The sequence below is a fragment of the Pteronotus mesoamericanus genome, unplaced genomic scaffold (assembly GCF_021234165.1).
Source record: "Pteronotus mesoamericanus isolate MK-2021 breed Mesoamerican mustached bat unplaced genomic scaffold, CSHL_Meso_final contig_246, whole genome shotgun sequence".
NCBI classification, from domain to species: domain Eukaryota; kingdom Metazoa; phylum Chordata; class Mammalia; order Chiroptera; family Mormoopidae; genus Pteronotus; species Pteronotus mesoamericanus.
In genome coordinates, this window is record NW_026555104.1 from 7,945,278 (window position 1) to 7,961,901 (window position 16,624).

The window sequence follows — 16,624 nt, forward strand, 5'->3', positions numbered from 1 at the left end:
ACACATCATTCATGGATGTTATTGCTGATGTGGAAACGACTTTACGGTGGTATCTTCCACTCTTCCTGAACTCAGGAATCTTTTAAATTTTTCACTTTGAGCCACATGCACTGTGAGGATTCCCAGGCCCTCTCCTTCCACCCTCAGTTCTCAGACAAATGTGTCCCACACGCATCTGAATTTGACTCAGTAACCACACGCTTGAGGGAAACCTAAGTATACATTTACTATCCACCTAGAGGCAGCAGGTAAAATGCAGGCATAATGATGAAAAGGGAATAATCAACTGCAGTGCGCACCTTCAAACCCACACCTGTGAGGGGCTCCGATGCCTCAGGGACCAGGCAGATAACACGAATACATGAAACGGGCCAGGTGAGAGAGTACAAGCCTTGTTAGAGGAGGTGACTCCTACTTAGTTCCAATTGATTGTCCTCTTTTGAAAGTGCGGATCAGAGTTGCCTCACCTTCTGATTGTTCCAGAAAGCCAGACAGGCTGATTGTCATGTGAAACCTCCCGATTCTTAGACGGTGGCTCCACTTTCCTGAAAGCACTCGGTGAGCCAAACGAAGATTAGAGTCCATCAGGCCTCAAAGGTCTGGCGCACAGAGGGTGACGTCTCCCCTAACTGTGGTGTTACACTGCCACTCACCAGCCAGCATCGCAACTGCAGCAGAGGCCTCCACTCACAGGCTCTCCCGCTCTGCTCCGCACAGTGCGCTCCCAAGCCGTGTAGAGCAACTAAATACAGAAAGGAGGAGGCCCAGCTGCGCCACCCACAGACGGCGGCAGGCTGGCCCTTGTGGTCAGCTGCTGGCCAGCAGGCTCTAAATGGCCGACTGCTCCTGCAGGAAGCCTTCGGGGCCCGGGAGGCCCTTATCTGGCTCAGAAGCCAGGGCCGCTTCTCGAAGGACTTCCAAGTGCTCCTCCGCAGCTGACAGAGACTGGTCGATCCAGTCCAGGCCCCCGGTCAGGTGGCAGGCATTCCTGGTCACCAGCACCAGATGACTGACAGACAGGAGCAGGGCAGTTGTCCTAGAAGAAAGCCAGCAGAATCAGGTTCCCTAGGAAAGAAGGGACTTTGTACCAAAGCCCAGATGGTCTAAAATCTGTTCCCCAAACTGAAGTCCTTTCCCCAGGAGGTTGTTGAGTATGTACTTCAAAGATGGTCCCATGCTCAAACGAATTTGGGAATGGTGAGTTTAAATAAGGTGAACTAAACCCCTTCTCAGAGCCTACAGCGTGCATACTAAAGCTCTACTGGGAGAAATTAATATGCCGTGTCTCATCAGCTTATTTAAGTCTGTGGCACCCGCTTTCTGCTGCATAGCTGTTTACAGCTTCCAGAAGAGGGCTTTATGGGACAATTTGTATCTAGTCAATTGGATAAGCACAACCTCAACAACTACCCACTGAAAGATGGGCTATACCTAACCCCACTTATTCATTCTGAATCAATGAGGCCTAGGGCTGGTTTACCCTACTCGAAAGGAAAAAAAAAAATTAAAGAAAACCCAATTGAGGGGGAGTATTTTTTTTACCTGTATTGAAAGATTCACTACAGAATATCTTTTACACAGTGAGTGTGCAGAATGCCCTTGGGAATGTATTACAGAGCACAGCCCACAGACACAGCTGCCGCACAGGGACCCACTGCCCAGCTGGCAGGCGTTACACCACAGGTCTATGAAACAGTCACAGAAATCTGAGAGACAGAGAATCTGTCTCTAAAATAGGCTTACATCTGGTACAGAAAGACAGCATTTCAGATGCTAAGTATGTTCTGTGTATCGGGGAGGATCACAGGCGAGGGGTTCCTGGGTATTCCGTTCTCATCGCCCTGCTCACCACGTGCCCCGCTGACCCCTTGGGCGGCACTCACAGCTCAGGCGTGTTTTCTTCCAGGGTCCACAGAGCAGAGAGCGCGCGATGGGGACATGGAAGGGAGGGGAAGTGCTGACAGGATTCAGTGGGGCCGGACGTGTAATCATAAAATTTGAAGATCTAAACTGGCTCTTCCATCTCCAGGGTTTCAGGATGAAAAGTGGCCTCTACCCCCGAGCCAGGCTGGGCTCACTGGCTGGCCGGACATTCACACTGCACTGAATGGCACCCAAGGCCTAGGACAGCTCAGGAATCCAGCAGAACAGCCTTCTCCTCAACCACCCAAACAACCGGTGAGGCCGCAGCATGGAGAAAACCACCACTCACCGTGCATCCAGGAGCTTCGGGTCCAGTGGAGGGAACATCGACTTCACAACATCATCCACTCTGAGGGAGGCAAAGGGTATTCAGTATTTCACTCTGCGTATCTCCTTTATCCCTCCTTCCTTTCTACCTTTCTTTAGCCCAGCTCTTCTCTCTAATGGTTCTTTCTCTGACAAAGACTTAGGAAGACTTCAGGTTCAGTTTAGAGAATATTTTGTTTGCTGATTTGGTTTTAGTTCCTATGGTTGAAAAAGTACATGTTCAAACACCCAGGATAATGTTCAGGATATGCTCTTAATTGAAAGGACAAACTGCCAAGCAATATATCAAGTTTGATCAATCCATTTGCACAAAAATAAATAAACAAAAGCTATGAAATGCAGAGAATAAAAGTCTGGAGAAACGCTCGCTATTCGACAGCAGTCAGCTCCGCAAATTGGGAGGAGGCAGAATTAGAGGATACCTCATTTTCCAGATAATCTATTTCAGCAATGTTTTTCTTTTTACTACAGGTATTTATTATGTGTATAATTTTTTTAAATGGTTAAAGTTTATACCGAACACTAAAAATATATACCTACAAATTAATTTCAGCTCAAACTGCTCCACTGTATTTCTATTAACAGATGGTAGAGTTGGTGGTTAATTTTTTAAAAATCTAGTTCAGAAAACAAACTATTCATTCTGTTTTGCATGGTACAAAGTCTCACTCAAACTTTTTGTCTTTGGACCACCTGATAATTAGGAAGAAAAAATTATAATGTACTATTTTATTTCTAAACGTTCTTGTCTCAGGGCTGAGGGGCTGGTGAGAACAAATAGAAATGCAGAGACGTGGTCACTCGTGGCCTCTGCTTAGCCGTCCCCTTTCTCCAGTGTCCGGAGCTGAAGCCACTGTCCTTGAAACTAACATGCTACCAACACACCATGTGGAATAAATGGAGCAAGAAGATCAATGGGACAGAATCATCCAGAAGGAGAAAGAAGCCAAAGCAAGGATGCTGACTGATTTACAGTAGGTAACATTCTGGAAGTAGCCTGAGGTGCTCTGCAGGATGGACCAATGAGCACCATGTCAGGCCCACCCCCACACTCTAGCTCCACTGCTAATCTGACCACCCAGGACTTCACTCGTCCTCAGAAATCTCAGTGTCTTTCCTCCTCTAACCCCTCCTGGCAATGCTGCCTTACTCCCTGGTATCACGTGAATTTGTCTGGCCCTAGGAGTGACAGGAAGCATGATGAAGGTCCAGCAGGAATGACCAATGCAGAGTCTCCACCAATAATGAGTGGCTGGAAGACAGTGCTTGCCCAAAGCCTAGGGTGGAGGGTCTTTCAGGCCAGGGGCCAACCTACTGTGATATAAGTCATGTAACCTCCCCTACCTGGGAAGAGCTCCACTAAAAGCCAAGAACTATACTGGGCTCAGTCCTTCCCACTTTTTCAATATACTGAACGCCCTGGACAGAGGTCAAGAGCACCAACTGTTTCATATTCCCCCAGAGGGCTGGTTCCTTGTGATTCACCCAAGACCAAGGCAAGCAGGAAAGCGAGGGACCCTGCAACTCAGGGGGTACCACCATTGCCACGAGGAATGTGGAGGCACCTTCCCAGTGACAAGGCCATGTGGCTGATTGAGAAATCATCCTGGCCCTGGTTGATGTGGCTGTTAGCTAGTGCATCCTCCTGTGAACTGGAAGGTCACAGGTTTGATTCTTGGTTAAGGGCACACGCCTAGCTAGCAGTCTCGGTCCCTGGTAGGCGTGTATATGAGAGGCAACCATTGATGTTTCTCTCTCACGTCAGTGTTTCTCCCCCGCCCCCCTCAAAATCAATAAGCATGTCCACAGGTGAGGATGTAAAAAAAACAAAAAAAAAACCAAACCCCAAAAAACCCATCCTGGACAGAGACAACACCCCACTCAAGAATATCCACATACCAGCCACCAGATGGCAGCACAAACTTAGCACAGCCCTGCCCTCTAAGAAAGGGGCTTTATTTTTCTTCACCAAATTGAGCCCGCAGGAGGGGGTGTAGCTCTTGACTGCAATCTGCTGGTTGCCTCCCACAAGGGATTTCGCTGATGCCTGGAATTTGGGAGATCTGAGTGATGTATGGCTTCACCTCCCACCCAGTCCTGGAGGCTGCGGGCCGGGCCATGGATGAGGCAGTGGATGACAGCCACCCCCAAATTCGTCTCCAGCACGGGTATGGGTGGGGGACAGGACATGGGACATGGCCAGGAGGTCATTGCAGTTGGGGGTGTGGGCCCCTGTGGGAAATGTGCTTTCTGGCCCAGAGCCCGGCAGAAAGGAGTGGCAACGGGGAGGAAAGCAGCCCCAGCTGGTAAGGCCTGAGAAAGGGGGGCCAACCACAGCGGGACCTGCGGAGAAGAAGAGTCAGCACTGGTCAGATGCTGCAGTTTCCCAAAAAGCCTTCTGGAGGTGGGCAGCTGTGTGAGAACATCTCAGCTTGAAAGCCTCCCAACACCTGAACCCTCCTGGATGCTCTGTGAGTGACTAGGACATAAAGAACTGAAGGTGCCTGTGTGGGTTCCTGGGAGAGCCAGGCCCTGAAGCCACCTCAGCTTACAGTCCCCCTACCCATGACGTGTGGGGACTTAAGGCCCTGCCTGCTCACCTGGGGCTGATCCGCTTGGCCACCACGATGATGTCACTGACACTGGCTGAATTCTTCATCTTGGCCCCTGAGCCCATCGTCATGGCAACAAGTTTTTCTGTCAAAGTGTGACAGATCTAAGACAACGAGGAGAAAAGACGTGATGTGGGGGTAAGTTAGCTCCTGAAAGGCTTCTGCCACCCCCACAAAGATAAATATGACCCCCATCTTGGGTCTGAACCCACAGCTGGGCCCCCTAACCAAATGGGCAAATCGAAGTGCAAAATACACAGAAGTGAGGTGGGAGAGGCAAACACTGAGAACAGAGCAGGGTGAGGAGGGTGGGGTAGAAACCTCAGATCAGGGTCAGGGTTTTGGCTTAGAGAAGTCTAAACTGAAATAATCTGCCTAAGAAAAATCATGTTCTCTAATTTCACCATCTCGTTCAGGGGAAAAACCTGCTTTCTCTTTCCATGCCTCCACTTCCTGGTCCCGCCTTCCATCCCCACGGGCCGCCCTCAGAAACCTGGCTGGAAAAATGACAACTACGCTCTTTAAGCACAGCCTCCAAAAGTGCCACGTAGCCCAACAATTTTCTAAGGTAACATATTAGCATGTTTGTCTAGTTGATGAGGAAAGGGCCTTGGAAAAAGGCAGGAAAGAGGCATAGTCATGCCACGTCCCTTTCTCATCATCCACCAGCCCTGCCAGCCACCCCCAGAGCTTTGTTCACTCATTTGCCCTCCCAGATGTTAGAACCTGGATGTGCCACTGTCCCTGGCAAAGGAGTCCCATCACTCCCTTATACCTGGGGCTGGAAAAGAGGAGGCACAAAGAAGCCCAAGAGCCCACCCAGGAGAGCGCCCAGGAGCCCTCCCCACAGGGACTCAAGGGCAGGCGGCCAAAACAAAGGGCCTTGGAATCTCGATAGGAAGCGGAAAGCTCTCCTTTGATTTGAGGTCCCAAGATGGACCATTGATTCCAACTCAATAAGACACCTTCTGGCTGACTCATCCCCAACCCCAGGTGTCACTATCTTCCTCCTCTCACAGGCAAGGGCAGGGGACAAAACCCAGTGCCAGGACACATCTTGGCCAGGGGAAGAGAGATGTCATATGCCATTACTGCTCTAGACATTATACTTATCTATCTACAACCACACCTATATCCAAAATCTTCTTGGAATTAAATAATAAGCTTGGACTCTGTGATAACAATTTCCTGCTAGTCATCCTTTGTCCCCAAAGAGAGACAGAGAAGGTGGGATGAAAGAATTTTTAATACATTATAATGAAAGTCAATGAAGAAGAGATAAAGCTGTCTTTTTACAAATCTCGAATAGTTACTAGGCAGAGATAAACGTGTGGTTTCCCAGGTTACTGAAATGAAGAAACCGACAATATTTGCAACTGGCCAAATATTAATACTTCAATATTACTATGATTCTATTAGACAGGATAGAAGTCTCTGGCAAGAATTGAAAAACCAATGCTGAAGCTATAAAAATTACCCAAAATGCAAATTGGGCGCAATTTTCCATTCAGTCCTAGAGGCTGCAGGCATTAAATGGAAAAAAAAATCTGTCTTCAAGTCGAAGCACTCATGGTGTGAATTTTTTAACACTGACTATCCTTTTGGCTGACTACTGTCACAGCCAAAGAGGGCTAATGAAGGACTTTCTAGTAATAGGAGAAGTCCAGATACAGAGCCCAAGTCGCTGTAGAGGAATGAGCTCTCTGTTAATGAAGGAAAGTCCCCGGGGAGAAGGAGGGAAGCCCCGTTTCTTCTCAGCAGCTACACAGTCTTGGGCATACAGCTGTCACCACCGTAGGTGAAAAAGTGGCTGGTGACCACCCATGTGGTCTTTTCCACAGGTCACTTGGTTGCAAGGACCAGGTGAAATAAAGCCTTTGAAAGGGCTTCAGGAATTCTAATGTATAACAGACCGTCCATGTAGGAGTGGAGTAAACAGGAGAAACTCCAAGTTTCAGGCATGTTCAGAAAGACCTCCTGCAAGGGCTCCATACCAACCCTAAGGCCCCTTACAACTCGGACAGTCTGGGCACAGGGGTGCTTGGTGACCAACCCTCTTTATCTCCTGGGGCAATCAAAGAGTATTACCTTCAAGATGGCAATGCAGTGGGACATGAGACCCCTGAGGAGACAAGAAGAATGTGTCAGTGCTCATGTTTGGAGGTCCACCTTCCCCCAGCCACCACCTCCACTCCTCATCTAGCTCCGACACACCTGGACACCCCCTGAGAGCAGGGGTGCCTCCCTGTTAAAATGCACAAGCTCATGAGTTAAATGAGGAAGCACCTTCTCTCCTTAACATTTTTCCCCATCCAAGTCTTCATTAGCACGATTCCCCACCAATCAAGTCAATCTCTGAGCTGCTGATACCATTTCTTCTGCCCAGCATGCTGTTCCTTTTACGCTCATCTTGCAAGACCTGAGTCACAAGGCACCCATTCCATCATGCTCCCATCAGATGAAGAGACCCCTGAAGACACTAAAGACAAAGACCTCATCCCTAGAGCCTGACTGTCAGATTAATTGGCACCCCAAGGATAACCAAGCACATCAGGGTGACTTTATGACAACTTTTGCCACATGTCCATGTCGTCACTGTTCAGATCTACAAAATGGCGGCAGGGTGGGAGTGTAGGACAAACACTGTTATGTCATATTGTGATTTCCCCCTTTGTGAGAGCAGGAAAAGCCGCAGATACTTCTGGATGCCCCGGCAAGTGTTCAAAGGAAGCCAAAAAAGGGCACGAGGAGCCCCATTTGCTACACCCAGAGGGCTCCAGGAAAGCAAGCCACCCCCAAGGCCTTACGAAGCATCTTCAACCCAGTCTTCATTTTCGAGAATGGCCTCAATGTGGGGGTTGGTGATGACGACATCATCTAGTTCCAATTCAGATGGCTCAGACTGGGTCTCCATGGCTCCAATGAGATCCACGATGGGCCTGGAAGGAAGAGCCCAGGGAAGCAATTACATGAGGGACAACTGCTGCCCATGCCTCCTGGAGGCCCACATATCCCCCAAAAAAGGATGATGGCGGTGAATATGTTAAAGCAGGGCCCTCTTGTCCTGGATCCAAAGCTAACCCTGTGGAACTGCAGTTACAGGCAGGACACATGGCTAGACAGTGAATCCTAAGGCAAGAGGGGCACAAACACAACAACAAGGTGACGGAGAATGAGACGAGCCACTAAGAAAAGGAGCAGGGCTGCAACCACAATCATCACATCGATGTGTTAGGGCTCCTCCTTCAGGACAAAGTCACAACCTTTTGCAACTTATTTTCCCTTCAGCCCTACCTTTTCCTGAGAAGCCGAAGATCCTAATGCCCATCCTACCCGCACCCCCAATTTAGTCTGCAGAGTCACTCTCGGGACCCACCTTGGTCCACCCATGTAACCCTACCCCCTCCTAGTAATACTGGAGAAGTAACACCACCTGCTATACCAGAGCTTTCTTTTCAACAACAGAGCTTTACTGGGCATAAAAATGGGCATAAAAACTAATCAACTGCTTGACAGAGATGCTGGTAGGTTTCAGGTTGAAGAGTAAGAGAAACTAAGGGTTACTGGGCATAGCGCCTTAAGGATCTGTCAATGAAAACATCGCTCAGCTGAAAGTAGAACCTTGCTTACAAAAAGTATTTCACGTAAAGTGCGTCATGAAGAAATCTGAGTGAAGAGAGGGACAGTCCTACGTTGGGATTTCACAACACCAAGTGTCTGCTGCTTAAGTGTGTGACTGGAGTTCGGGCATCAGATTTCTGTTCCTATGAGTTTGGTTGGGAAGAGTTTGGCTTGTCCAAGTGCTAAGTGAAGTGGCCATTTTTGGGTAGACGGCCACAAGTTTATGCTAGGTGAACATGTTGAATCACTTTCTCGTTAGTTCAGTGACAGAATCACATAGCTCAGGATATTGGAAGGTTTAAGGAACATTCTTTTTATTTATTTATTCATTTATTTACTTTTTAAAACTTCACCTGAGAACATTTGTTCATTGCCTTTAGAGAGAGGGAAAGGAAGAGAGGAGTGGGGGAGGGAAACGTCAATTGGTTGCTTTCTCATAAGTGTCCCAACCCTGGGTACAGTGGTCCTTGACCCGAATAGTGATGGAACCTGCAACTTGGGTATATTCCCTGACTGGGAATTGAACCCATGACTTTTTGGATTCCGAGACAAGATTCCACCCAACTAAGCCACACCAGCCAGGGCTTAAGGAACATTGTTAAATTCTAAAATCTTTATTGGGAAAGGGAGCCTTCAGGTAGCATTTTAGAGACAAAAAGCTGAGCCAGTTGCCCAGCACCAAACTTCCTTTTCTCTCCTTGGAGCCTCAGGGCAAAGCCCCTCTCTCCTCCTCTCCCCACCCCCCCCTACTCCCCCACCCCCACTCCACCCCCACCTGTCTGCACTCACTTGGAATCATAGAGCTGCAGCAGGTCCCGAGGCCGGCAGTAGCGCTGCCTGCAAACCACCACCAAGGCTGCAAACGAAGCCAGAAAGATGGTGGCCAGCACACCTATGGCAACAATGACCACGGTCTCCATGCTGCTCGCGGCTCCCTTGGTCCCGGTCACATCCCCTGCACCAGCTGAAGCTTGAAAGACACAGCCCAGCGCAGACCTGGTAAAAAGGCTGCAGAATGGAGCGGCACAGTGGGGTCTTACCTGCTGGGGGGAGGCGGGGGTTAGGAGAGGAAGTTAGGTTGCCCCAAGTCACCTGCAGAGACTTGAACACCTAAACAGAATCAACATGCATTGTAGGACCTGCCCCAAATTTGCTTTTCTTTTATTAAAAGAGTTTGTTCCCCAGTTGGACCAACATGGACTTTTGTCCTGAGACAAAAGGAAACGTTTTCACTAGCACTGCGGCCTTCACCTTCACAAGTGCAGGAAAGAGCACCCCCTCCCAGGGAGAAGGGCGGGACTGTGTTTGAGGGTCTCCTCCGTGCCAGGCTCTTGGTGGTAACTCTTCTAACGATCCTATGAGGCAGGTATGTGGTATCCCCATCTTATTGTTGAGAAACCTGAGGTTCAGGGGTGTTAAGAAATTTGTCCAAGTTCACCTAGTCAGGAAGCAGCCTTAGTCAGTGTTGGAAACTTAATGACTGGAATTAAATGGTTTGTACTCCGTTGATTGTTTTTATCAGAAGGTTCTTCCACACCTATTCTAACCTCACAGGCTGGAGGAACAAAGGCATCTCAGAGAAGGATGTATTCACAATGTTCTTTCATTGCAGGCCTCCTGCTTGTGTCCCTTTAAGCAACTCTCCTCCCCTCTCCTCCCCTAACCTCCACTTGCAAAAAAGGGTGCTTTGACGGGTGCGTCTCAGTGACTCCTCTATTTGGATTTAATTCTATGTCCCATGTCTTGAAGTGTCCACATGGTCCTAGTTGTCCTTCAAGAAGTATTTGCTGACCATCTACTGTGCAGTGAGCACTGGGCTGGATTCTGGAGGTTGGAGAGAAATAAGACAGCGGACCCCAAGTGCCTGTGCCACATGCAGAAATACGCAGAAAAGAGAGTAACTGTGCTTGCATGGCTTTGGCTGGGAAAGACTTCTTCACCGTGCAGGTGATGCTGGGGCTGGGTTTGAAGGATGAGGAGGACTTTGCCAGGTGGACCAGGTGGAGACTTGGCTGGCTCATAGTGCCAAGGGCACCTTTCTCAGAGTCCTCACGGAGCTGTTTCCCACCTGGAGCTCCCTTGCCCACAGGGGTGAGAAGGCTGGGCTTTCTGCCATCTCTCTATCTCCCCTTCGGTATGTTGGGAGCAGCGGGGCTAATCCTCGGGTCTGCCTCATTTTCTCTAAATGTGTTTAACTGTCTCTTTTAAAGCACTACCTCCTCCAGCCCTTTTCCTTTCCTCCTCTCACTTCTGTCTCCATTTTCCCTTTTCCGTCTCCACTCCCCCGGCTTCTCCCCTCCGTCTCTGCCGCTTCTCAGAATTTCCTTTCCCCTCCCCCTTCCCATGGCCTCCAAGACCACCCGCTTTGTTTCCTCTCCTTGGGCGTTTGCGTATTTCTCTGTGTGTATGAACTCCCTGAGTTTTTGCCCTCTTTCTCCATAATTTGTCTGTATGAGTGTTTGTGTGCGTTTCCTTTTGTCTATTCTCCTCTGTGTGTTTCAGGATGAGTTTTTCTCTTTGTATACATTGGTTAGGTCCCAGTCTCTCTCTCTACTCTCTCTCCCCCTCCCCCACCCCCGTTGCATTCTAAATCCACAAGGATAAAAAAGACCCTAACCCTACCCTCCTTCCCCCTGCCGGGACAAGCAGGACACCCACCCTAAACACTCCGGATTCAGGAGGGATTCCTACCGGCTGGGCGCGCGCCGCGCCGGACGCCCGAGCAAGTAGCTCCAACTTTCTCCAACTTGTGGCCGAAACAAAGGCTTCGTGGCGTGGCCGGCGCTCCCTCCCCCAAGGCGTCGCCCCACGCCCCCACACCCCCACACCCAGCTTGCCGCCCAGCACTCCCTCTCCCAAGGGACTGGGCTGCGCGACCCGCCTCGGGGCCCCTGTCCCGCAGCTCCGGGTCAACGGGGTCCACCCACCTCAGGCTGCGATGGCAGGATGCATTCCCAGGCGCTCCCGCGGCCGTCCCCCTGCTGATGGCAAAGTCTGGGTGCGGGACCTGCAGGCGGCTCCTGGGAGCAGGGCATGCCGGGAAGAAGCTGGGCTGTCCCAAGGAATCAAGATAAGTCCCCTGGCACGGCCAAACCCCCGGCGGCGGTGGAACAGGAGGGGGAGACGCCGGCCAATCCAAATCCCCTGCTGCCAGGCGCCGCTTTCACCACCAGCCCCGCTGGCAGGCAGGGGGCTGGAGCTCTGGGAGGCTGTCAGTCTGAGACCCAACAAGCGGTCCTCGCGCCCCCCGCGGTGGCCAGGCCCAGGCAGGCAGAATGGAGAGAAGAGGGGACGGTCCCTGCCCCGCCAATCCCCACCTAGGCTGGCCACCCAGGGCGGGGCTGGGGAGCAAGAGCTGTGTCTACAGTGTGAAAGACTGGGCTTTGCTCAAGTGGGGTCTGCTACCTGCTTGTGTGGTTTAAATCCTGGCTGTGCCACTCATTAGCTGTAGGCAACTTATTTCACCTCCCTGTGCCCTGGTTTCTTCATTTGTAAAATGAGACTACTGCTTGTAAGCATCCTTGGATTCAAATAACATGAAGCATGGGAAGCGTTTAAGAGTGCCCAGGTGAATGTGAGCCAGTGACAGGCCCACCCCTAACAACTGCCCTGCCAGGGGCATGAGTAGAAATGCAGGACCACGGCTGACAGTCCTGCCCGCTCTGTTCACACTGGACTCCATCCCATACCAAAGGGGGACCCCCCAATACATTCATTGGGATACAGCCTCCACCCCGCAAACAGCCATCGCCTGGCCATCCTTAAAGACGTCCACACCAGGTTGTGCCGGTTGTGCAGGCTGCCGTGGAAGGACAGAGGTCCAGGAGGCCCTGGAAGCAGGCTGCGGCTTCCTGGGCAGAGATTTCGAGGCCAATGTACCAGCAGCATGGTCTCGAACAGTGATTTTCAACCAGTGTGCCCCAAGAATTTTTAAAACATGCCATAACTTGACTATTTAGTCAGGGGCGCTGACCTCTTTTCTCTCAGTCAAATTAAAAAATGACAACAGCTAATACAACAATAGCCACCCGGTGTGACTGAGTCAAAATTATACCTGTTTTGGGGGGTGTGGCCCAGAATTTGAGTAATCAGTTTATGTGTGCCATGAGATGAAAAAGATGGAAAAATCGCTGGTATAGGAGGAGAAATGCACTCTAGATGGTCATCCCCACTGGCCCTTGACTCCTAGCCCTGCGAGGAAGAGGTGGGACCACAGCAGGGCCAATTAAAGCCTGGGATCCACTGGGGGCAGTGGCCCAGTTGGCCAGGCTAAGGTCAGTACTGGTGACAAGGACAAAAGATGCAGACTAGGTTCAGGACAATTCAATGCAGGCGCTTCACACCAGTAGCTCCTTTTGCCACATCCAGCTCACGGAGGTGTTCTTTTTGGCTTACAGTTTTTAAAAAGTCAAATTAGTTGCCAACATTTTTTTTAAAAATGAGGAATTTCACTTATACTTCTAGATGTCCAGCTGGGTGATATGATAGCTCTATTCTTAATTCTGTAAGGAATCTCTATACTGTTTACCATAGTAGCTGTACCAGTTTACATTTCCATCAGTAGTGTACGAGGGTTCTTTTCCCGCCACATCCTCTCCAACACTTGTTATTTCTTGTGTTGTTGATAATAGCCATTCTAACAGGTGTGAGGTGGTATGTCATTGTGGTTTTAAGTAGCATCTCCCTTATAGCTAGTGAAGCTGAGCATCTTTTCATGTATCTCTTTGCCAGTTGTATAACTTCTTGGGAAAAGTGTTTGTTCAGGTCGGCTGCCCATTTTTCAATTGGATTGATTTTGTTGTTAAATTGCATGATTGTTTCTATATTTTGGACATTAGCCCCTTATTGGAGGTATTGTTTGCAAATATCTTCTCCCACTAGGTTGCTTGACTGTTTTTGTTGATGGTTTCTTTTGCTGTGCAGAAGCTCTCTAATTTCATGTAGTTCCATTCATTTATTTTTGCTTTTACTTTCCTTGCCTTCGAGATCAAATTCACAAAATCCTTTCTGAGGCCAATGTCCATAAGTTTAGTACCTATGTTTTCTTCTATTTATTTTGTTGTTTCAGGTCTTATATGTAAGTCTTTGATCTATTTTGAGTTAATCTTTGTGTATGGTGTCCAGTAGCAGCCTAGTTTCATTTTTTTTTTTTTTTGCATGTAACTTTCCAATTTTTTTCACACCATTTATTGAAGAGGCTTTCTTTTCTTCATTGTATGTTTTTACCTCCTTTGTTGGAAATCAGTTGCCCATATACCCGTGGGTTTATTTCTGGGCTCTCAATTCTGTTCTGTTTGATTGGTTTGTGTCTGTTTTTCTGCCAGTCCCATGCTGTTTTGATTACTGTAGCTTTGTAGCATAATATAAACTCAGGGAGTGCGCTACCTCTGGCGTTGTTCTTTTTTTCTTAAGAATGGCTATCTGGATTTATTTTGTGGTTCCATACAAATCTGATTTTTTTTGTTCTATTTCTTTGACAAATGCCATTGGAATTTTGAATGGGATTGCATTAAATCCATATATTGCTTTAGGTAATATGGCCATTTTACCTATGTCAAGTCTTCCAGTCCATGAATATGGAATATCTGTCCAGGGTCCAGGTTAAGAACCACCCCCTCCCCCAGTGCAGCCCTGTGGTTTGGAGGGGGAGGAGCTGAGCCAGCTCTTGGGGGACGGGGTGGCAGCCCTGGTGTGTTCCAGCCATGGGCAGAGCCTGGGAGGGAGCTTGCTGACCACGCTGCTCAGCCTGTGCTTGCCAGGAACTGCGCTACAACATTCTTCATCTTCCTTTTTTAAGGGCAAAGACATGTTGAACATTTATTTCATTGTTGGAAATGGGATAATTAAACTGGTTATTTCTATCTTCATCACCGTCATAATAAAATGAGAGGAGAGCCCGTGGCATAAAGTAACCCTGTGTGTCTAAAGCAGGGAGCGTTAATGGAATACAGATGGCCTTTTGGGAAGCTGCTGGGCTATATTTTAGGGATATGGGATAATGATGCCAGTTAATCATTCTTACAAGATATAAAATTGCTGGCTCCTCTAGAAAGCTCATTAAGAGAAACAATTTTTCACAACAATTGAAAATAGAGTTTTAATTATTTATACAGAAATTAGAAACTATTAGAGACCAGTTTTGGATGAGGAAACTTAATAGAAATTTACAAGGGCTTGTGAACATTTTAGTTTATTAACCCACCTAATTTCTTAATCCAAATCTACCTGGAAGCCTGTTGTAACTGTGACTGTGAAATAAGTCAGGGGAGGGCAGAAGCCTACATGCCCTGGGCCCCAGGTGGACAGAGGGAGGGCTCAGGTGGCCTCCCAGGTGGGCAGGGACATCCCCTGGAGTCCCAGAGAGGGACCCAGGAGCCAAAAGAGCCCATGCCAAGAAGTGTCAACACTGTGTCAGGACGGGAGGACGCAGCGGCGGGCTGGCAAAGGGCAAGGCGTGTCATGGTCACATCAGGGAGGATGGACCTCAGTTTGTGCCTGGGTGATGCTATTCTGCGGGGATTAAATGAATAATGTACATAACGTGTTGACACAGAGGCCAGAGCTGGGGCAACTCACCTTACAGGCCACACAAATGTGACCCCAGGTGGGTACCAGAGCCGCCATTACCAGCCCAGTGACAGGACACCTGGTGTGCCCAGGGCCCCTTCCCCTTCATCCTCAGGCCTCTGCCTCCCCAGGGACAGGTAGCCTAATGGGCCAGGCCCACCCTCCAGGCCCGGAGGTCCCTGGGGTTTGCAGGCAGCCTGCTGCAGAGGAGAGATGCTTTAAAGGAGAATTCTGATTTTTAAATCTTGAAATGCAGAATTCTTTAGCGCATTAAGTGAAAACACGGTGGGCATGTCAGAACGCAGGCAGAGAGAAAAGAAATCCATCAAACGTTGACCTTGGCTGTTGGCTGCAAGGACTTTATTTTTCCAAATTTCCTACAATGACATATATCATTAAAAACAGTCCTTATTTTTAAAATATGGAAATCACTATTTTTGTTACATAAATTAAGAAAATAAGACAAACTTTTGAAAAGGTGATTAACGACCAAGACACTCACTGCCTGCCTGGGACGGAGGGACCTGGATGCAGGGGTGCTGGGCCAGCGCATAAAGGGTGCCACATGGACCAGGGACTGTGGGCTATGAGGACACCGCCTGCCCTCCCATGACTCCCCAGAGATAAGACAGCACGCTCGAACAAGGGACAACTTGGAGGCAGGGACGCAAGAGTGCGGGCTGTGGCCTTACACTACCTGCTCCGTTCTCATGCGCTCACATTGCTTTATAGACTCCATTCTCCTGTGTGTGAAATGGGACTCGTAGGTCTTGTCCTGCCTACCGGCCGGGTGGTAGCAAGAGTCTTACAAGATTATGAAAGTGCATGTGTTTATAAAGGATACCACACGTGCATAGGAAAAAGTTATTTGCTGTTTCTCCAAATGTCTTCCAGGGGCCAGCTGCATCAGGGCTGCCTGGAATGTCGATAAAACGCATTCCCTAGGCCCGGCCCAGAGCTACACTCTTTGGTGGTAAAGTCCAGTGACCTGGGTTTTAAATAAGACTCCCCGGTAATTCTTATGAGTCCTGATGCTTAAGGATCACTGGCTTATTTTTATTATATCAGAACCCACAGACTGCACACTCAATTTTCCCTTTAGCTACTTGGGTCCCCAGAGCATGTTCTGAAGGACTGCTATATGCCTAGTGTCTGAGCAGCTTCCCTCCCACTGCCCCCAACTCCAGGATATTTTTTGAGTATGTCCAAGAGGCATCATGGTGCAGTGGAAAAAGCGAGAGCTTTAGAATTAGTCCAGGATTTGAATCCCAGCTTTTCAGGTAAATTACCTAACTGCTTGTATCTTCATTGTTTTCCTCTCAATAATGGTGACAACAACAGTTATCTCAAGGTTATTGATAGGATGACAGGAAGTAAGCTAATAATATATGAGGAGTAGCTGCCACATTGAACACAAGTTTCCTTCTCCCAAGGGGTTGGAGACCCATCTGGGTTTGTTTAAGGTGGGTGTCACTTCACATGGCATGTTTGGACCCACAGAGGACCTGATCCTGGCAGCAAAACTTTTGCTGAATTCCCCAAGCCTGTCTTGTGTGAGACCCACCACTTCCTGT

At 48.9% G+C, this 16,624-nt stretch overlaps 1 protein-coding gene across 2 annotated transcripts; it reads right to left on the reverse strand.

Annotated features, from left to right (window-relative positions):
- Positions 1-357: 357 nt before the first annotated feature.
- TMEM98 (transmembrane protein 98) lies at positions 358-11,542 on the reverse strand. Of its 2 annotated transcripts, none has more exons than XM_054572927.1 (7): positions 11,411-11,542; positions 9,273-9,453; positions 7,670-7,801; positions 6,951-6,984; positions 4,851-4,966; positions 2,213-2,272; positions 358-1,036 (listed from the first exon to the last, which is right to left on the reverse strand). In XM_054572927.1, exons 2-7 carry the CDS (start codon positions 9,401-9,403, stop codon positions 829-831), a joined length of 681 nt encoding a protein of 226 aa, XP_054428902.1. In that variant the 5' UTR covers positions 9,404-9,453; positions 11,411-11,542; the 3' UTR covers positions 358-828. The 2 variants fall into 2 exon arrangements, with proteins under 2 accessions (XP_054428902.1, XP_054428903.1); XM_054572928.1 differs by having other exon boundaries at positions 9,273-9,491; positions 11,411-11,474.
- Positions 11,543-16,624: the final 5,082 nt, after the last annotated feature.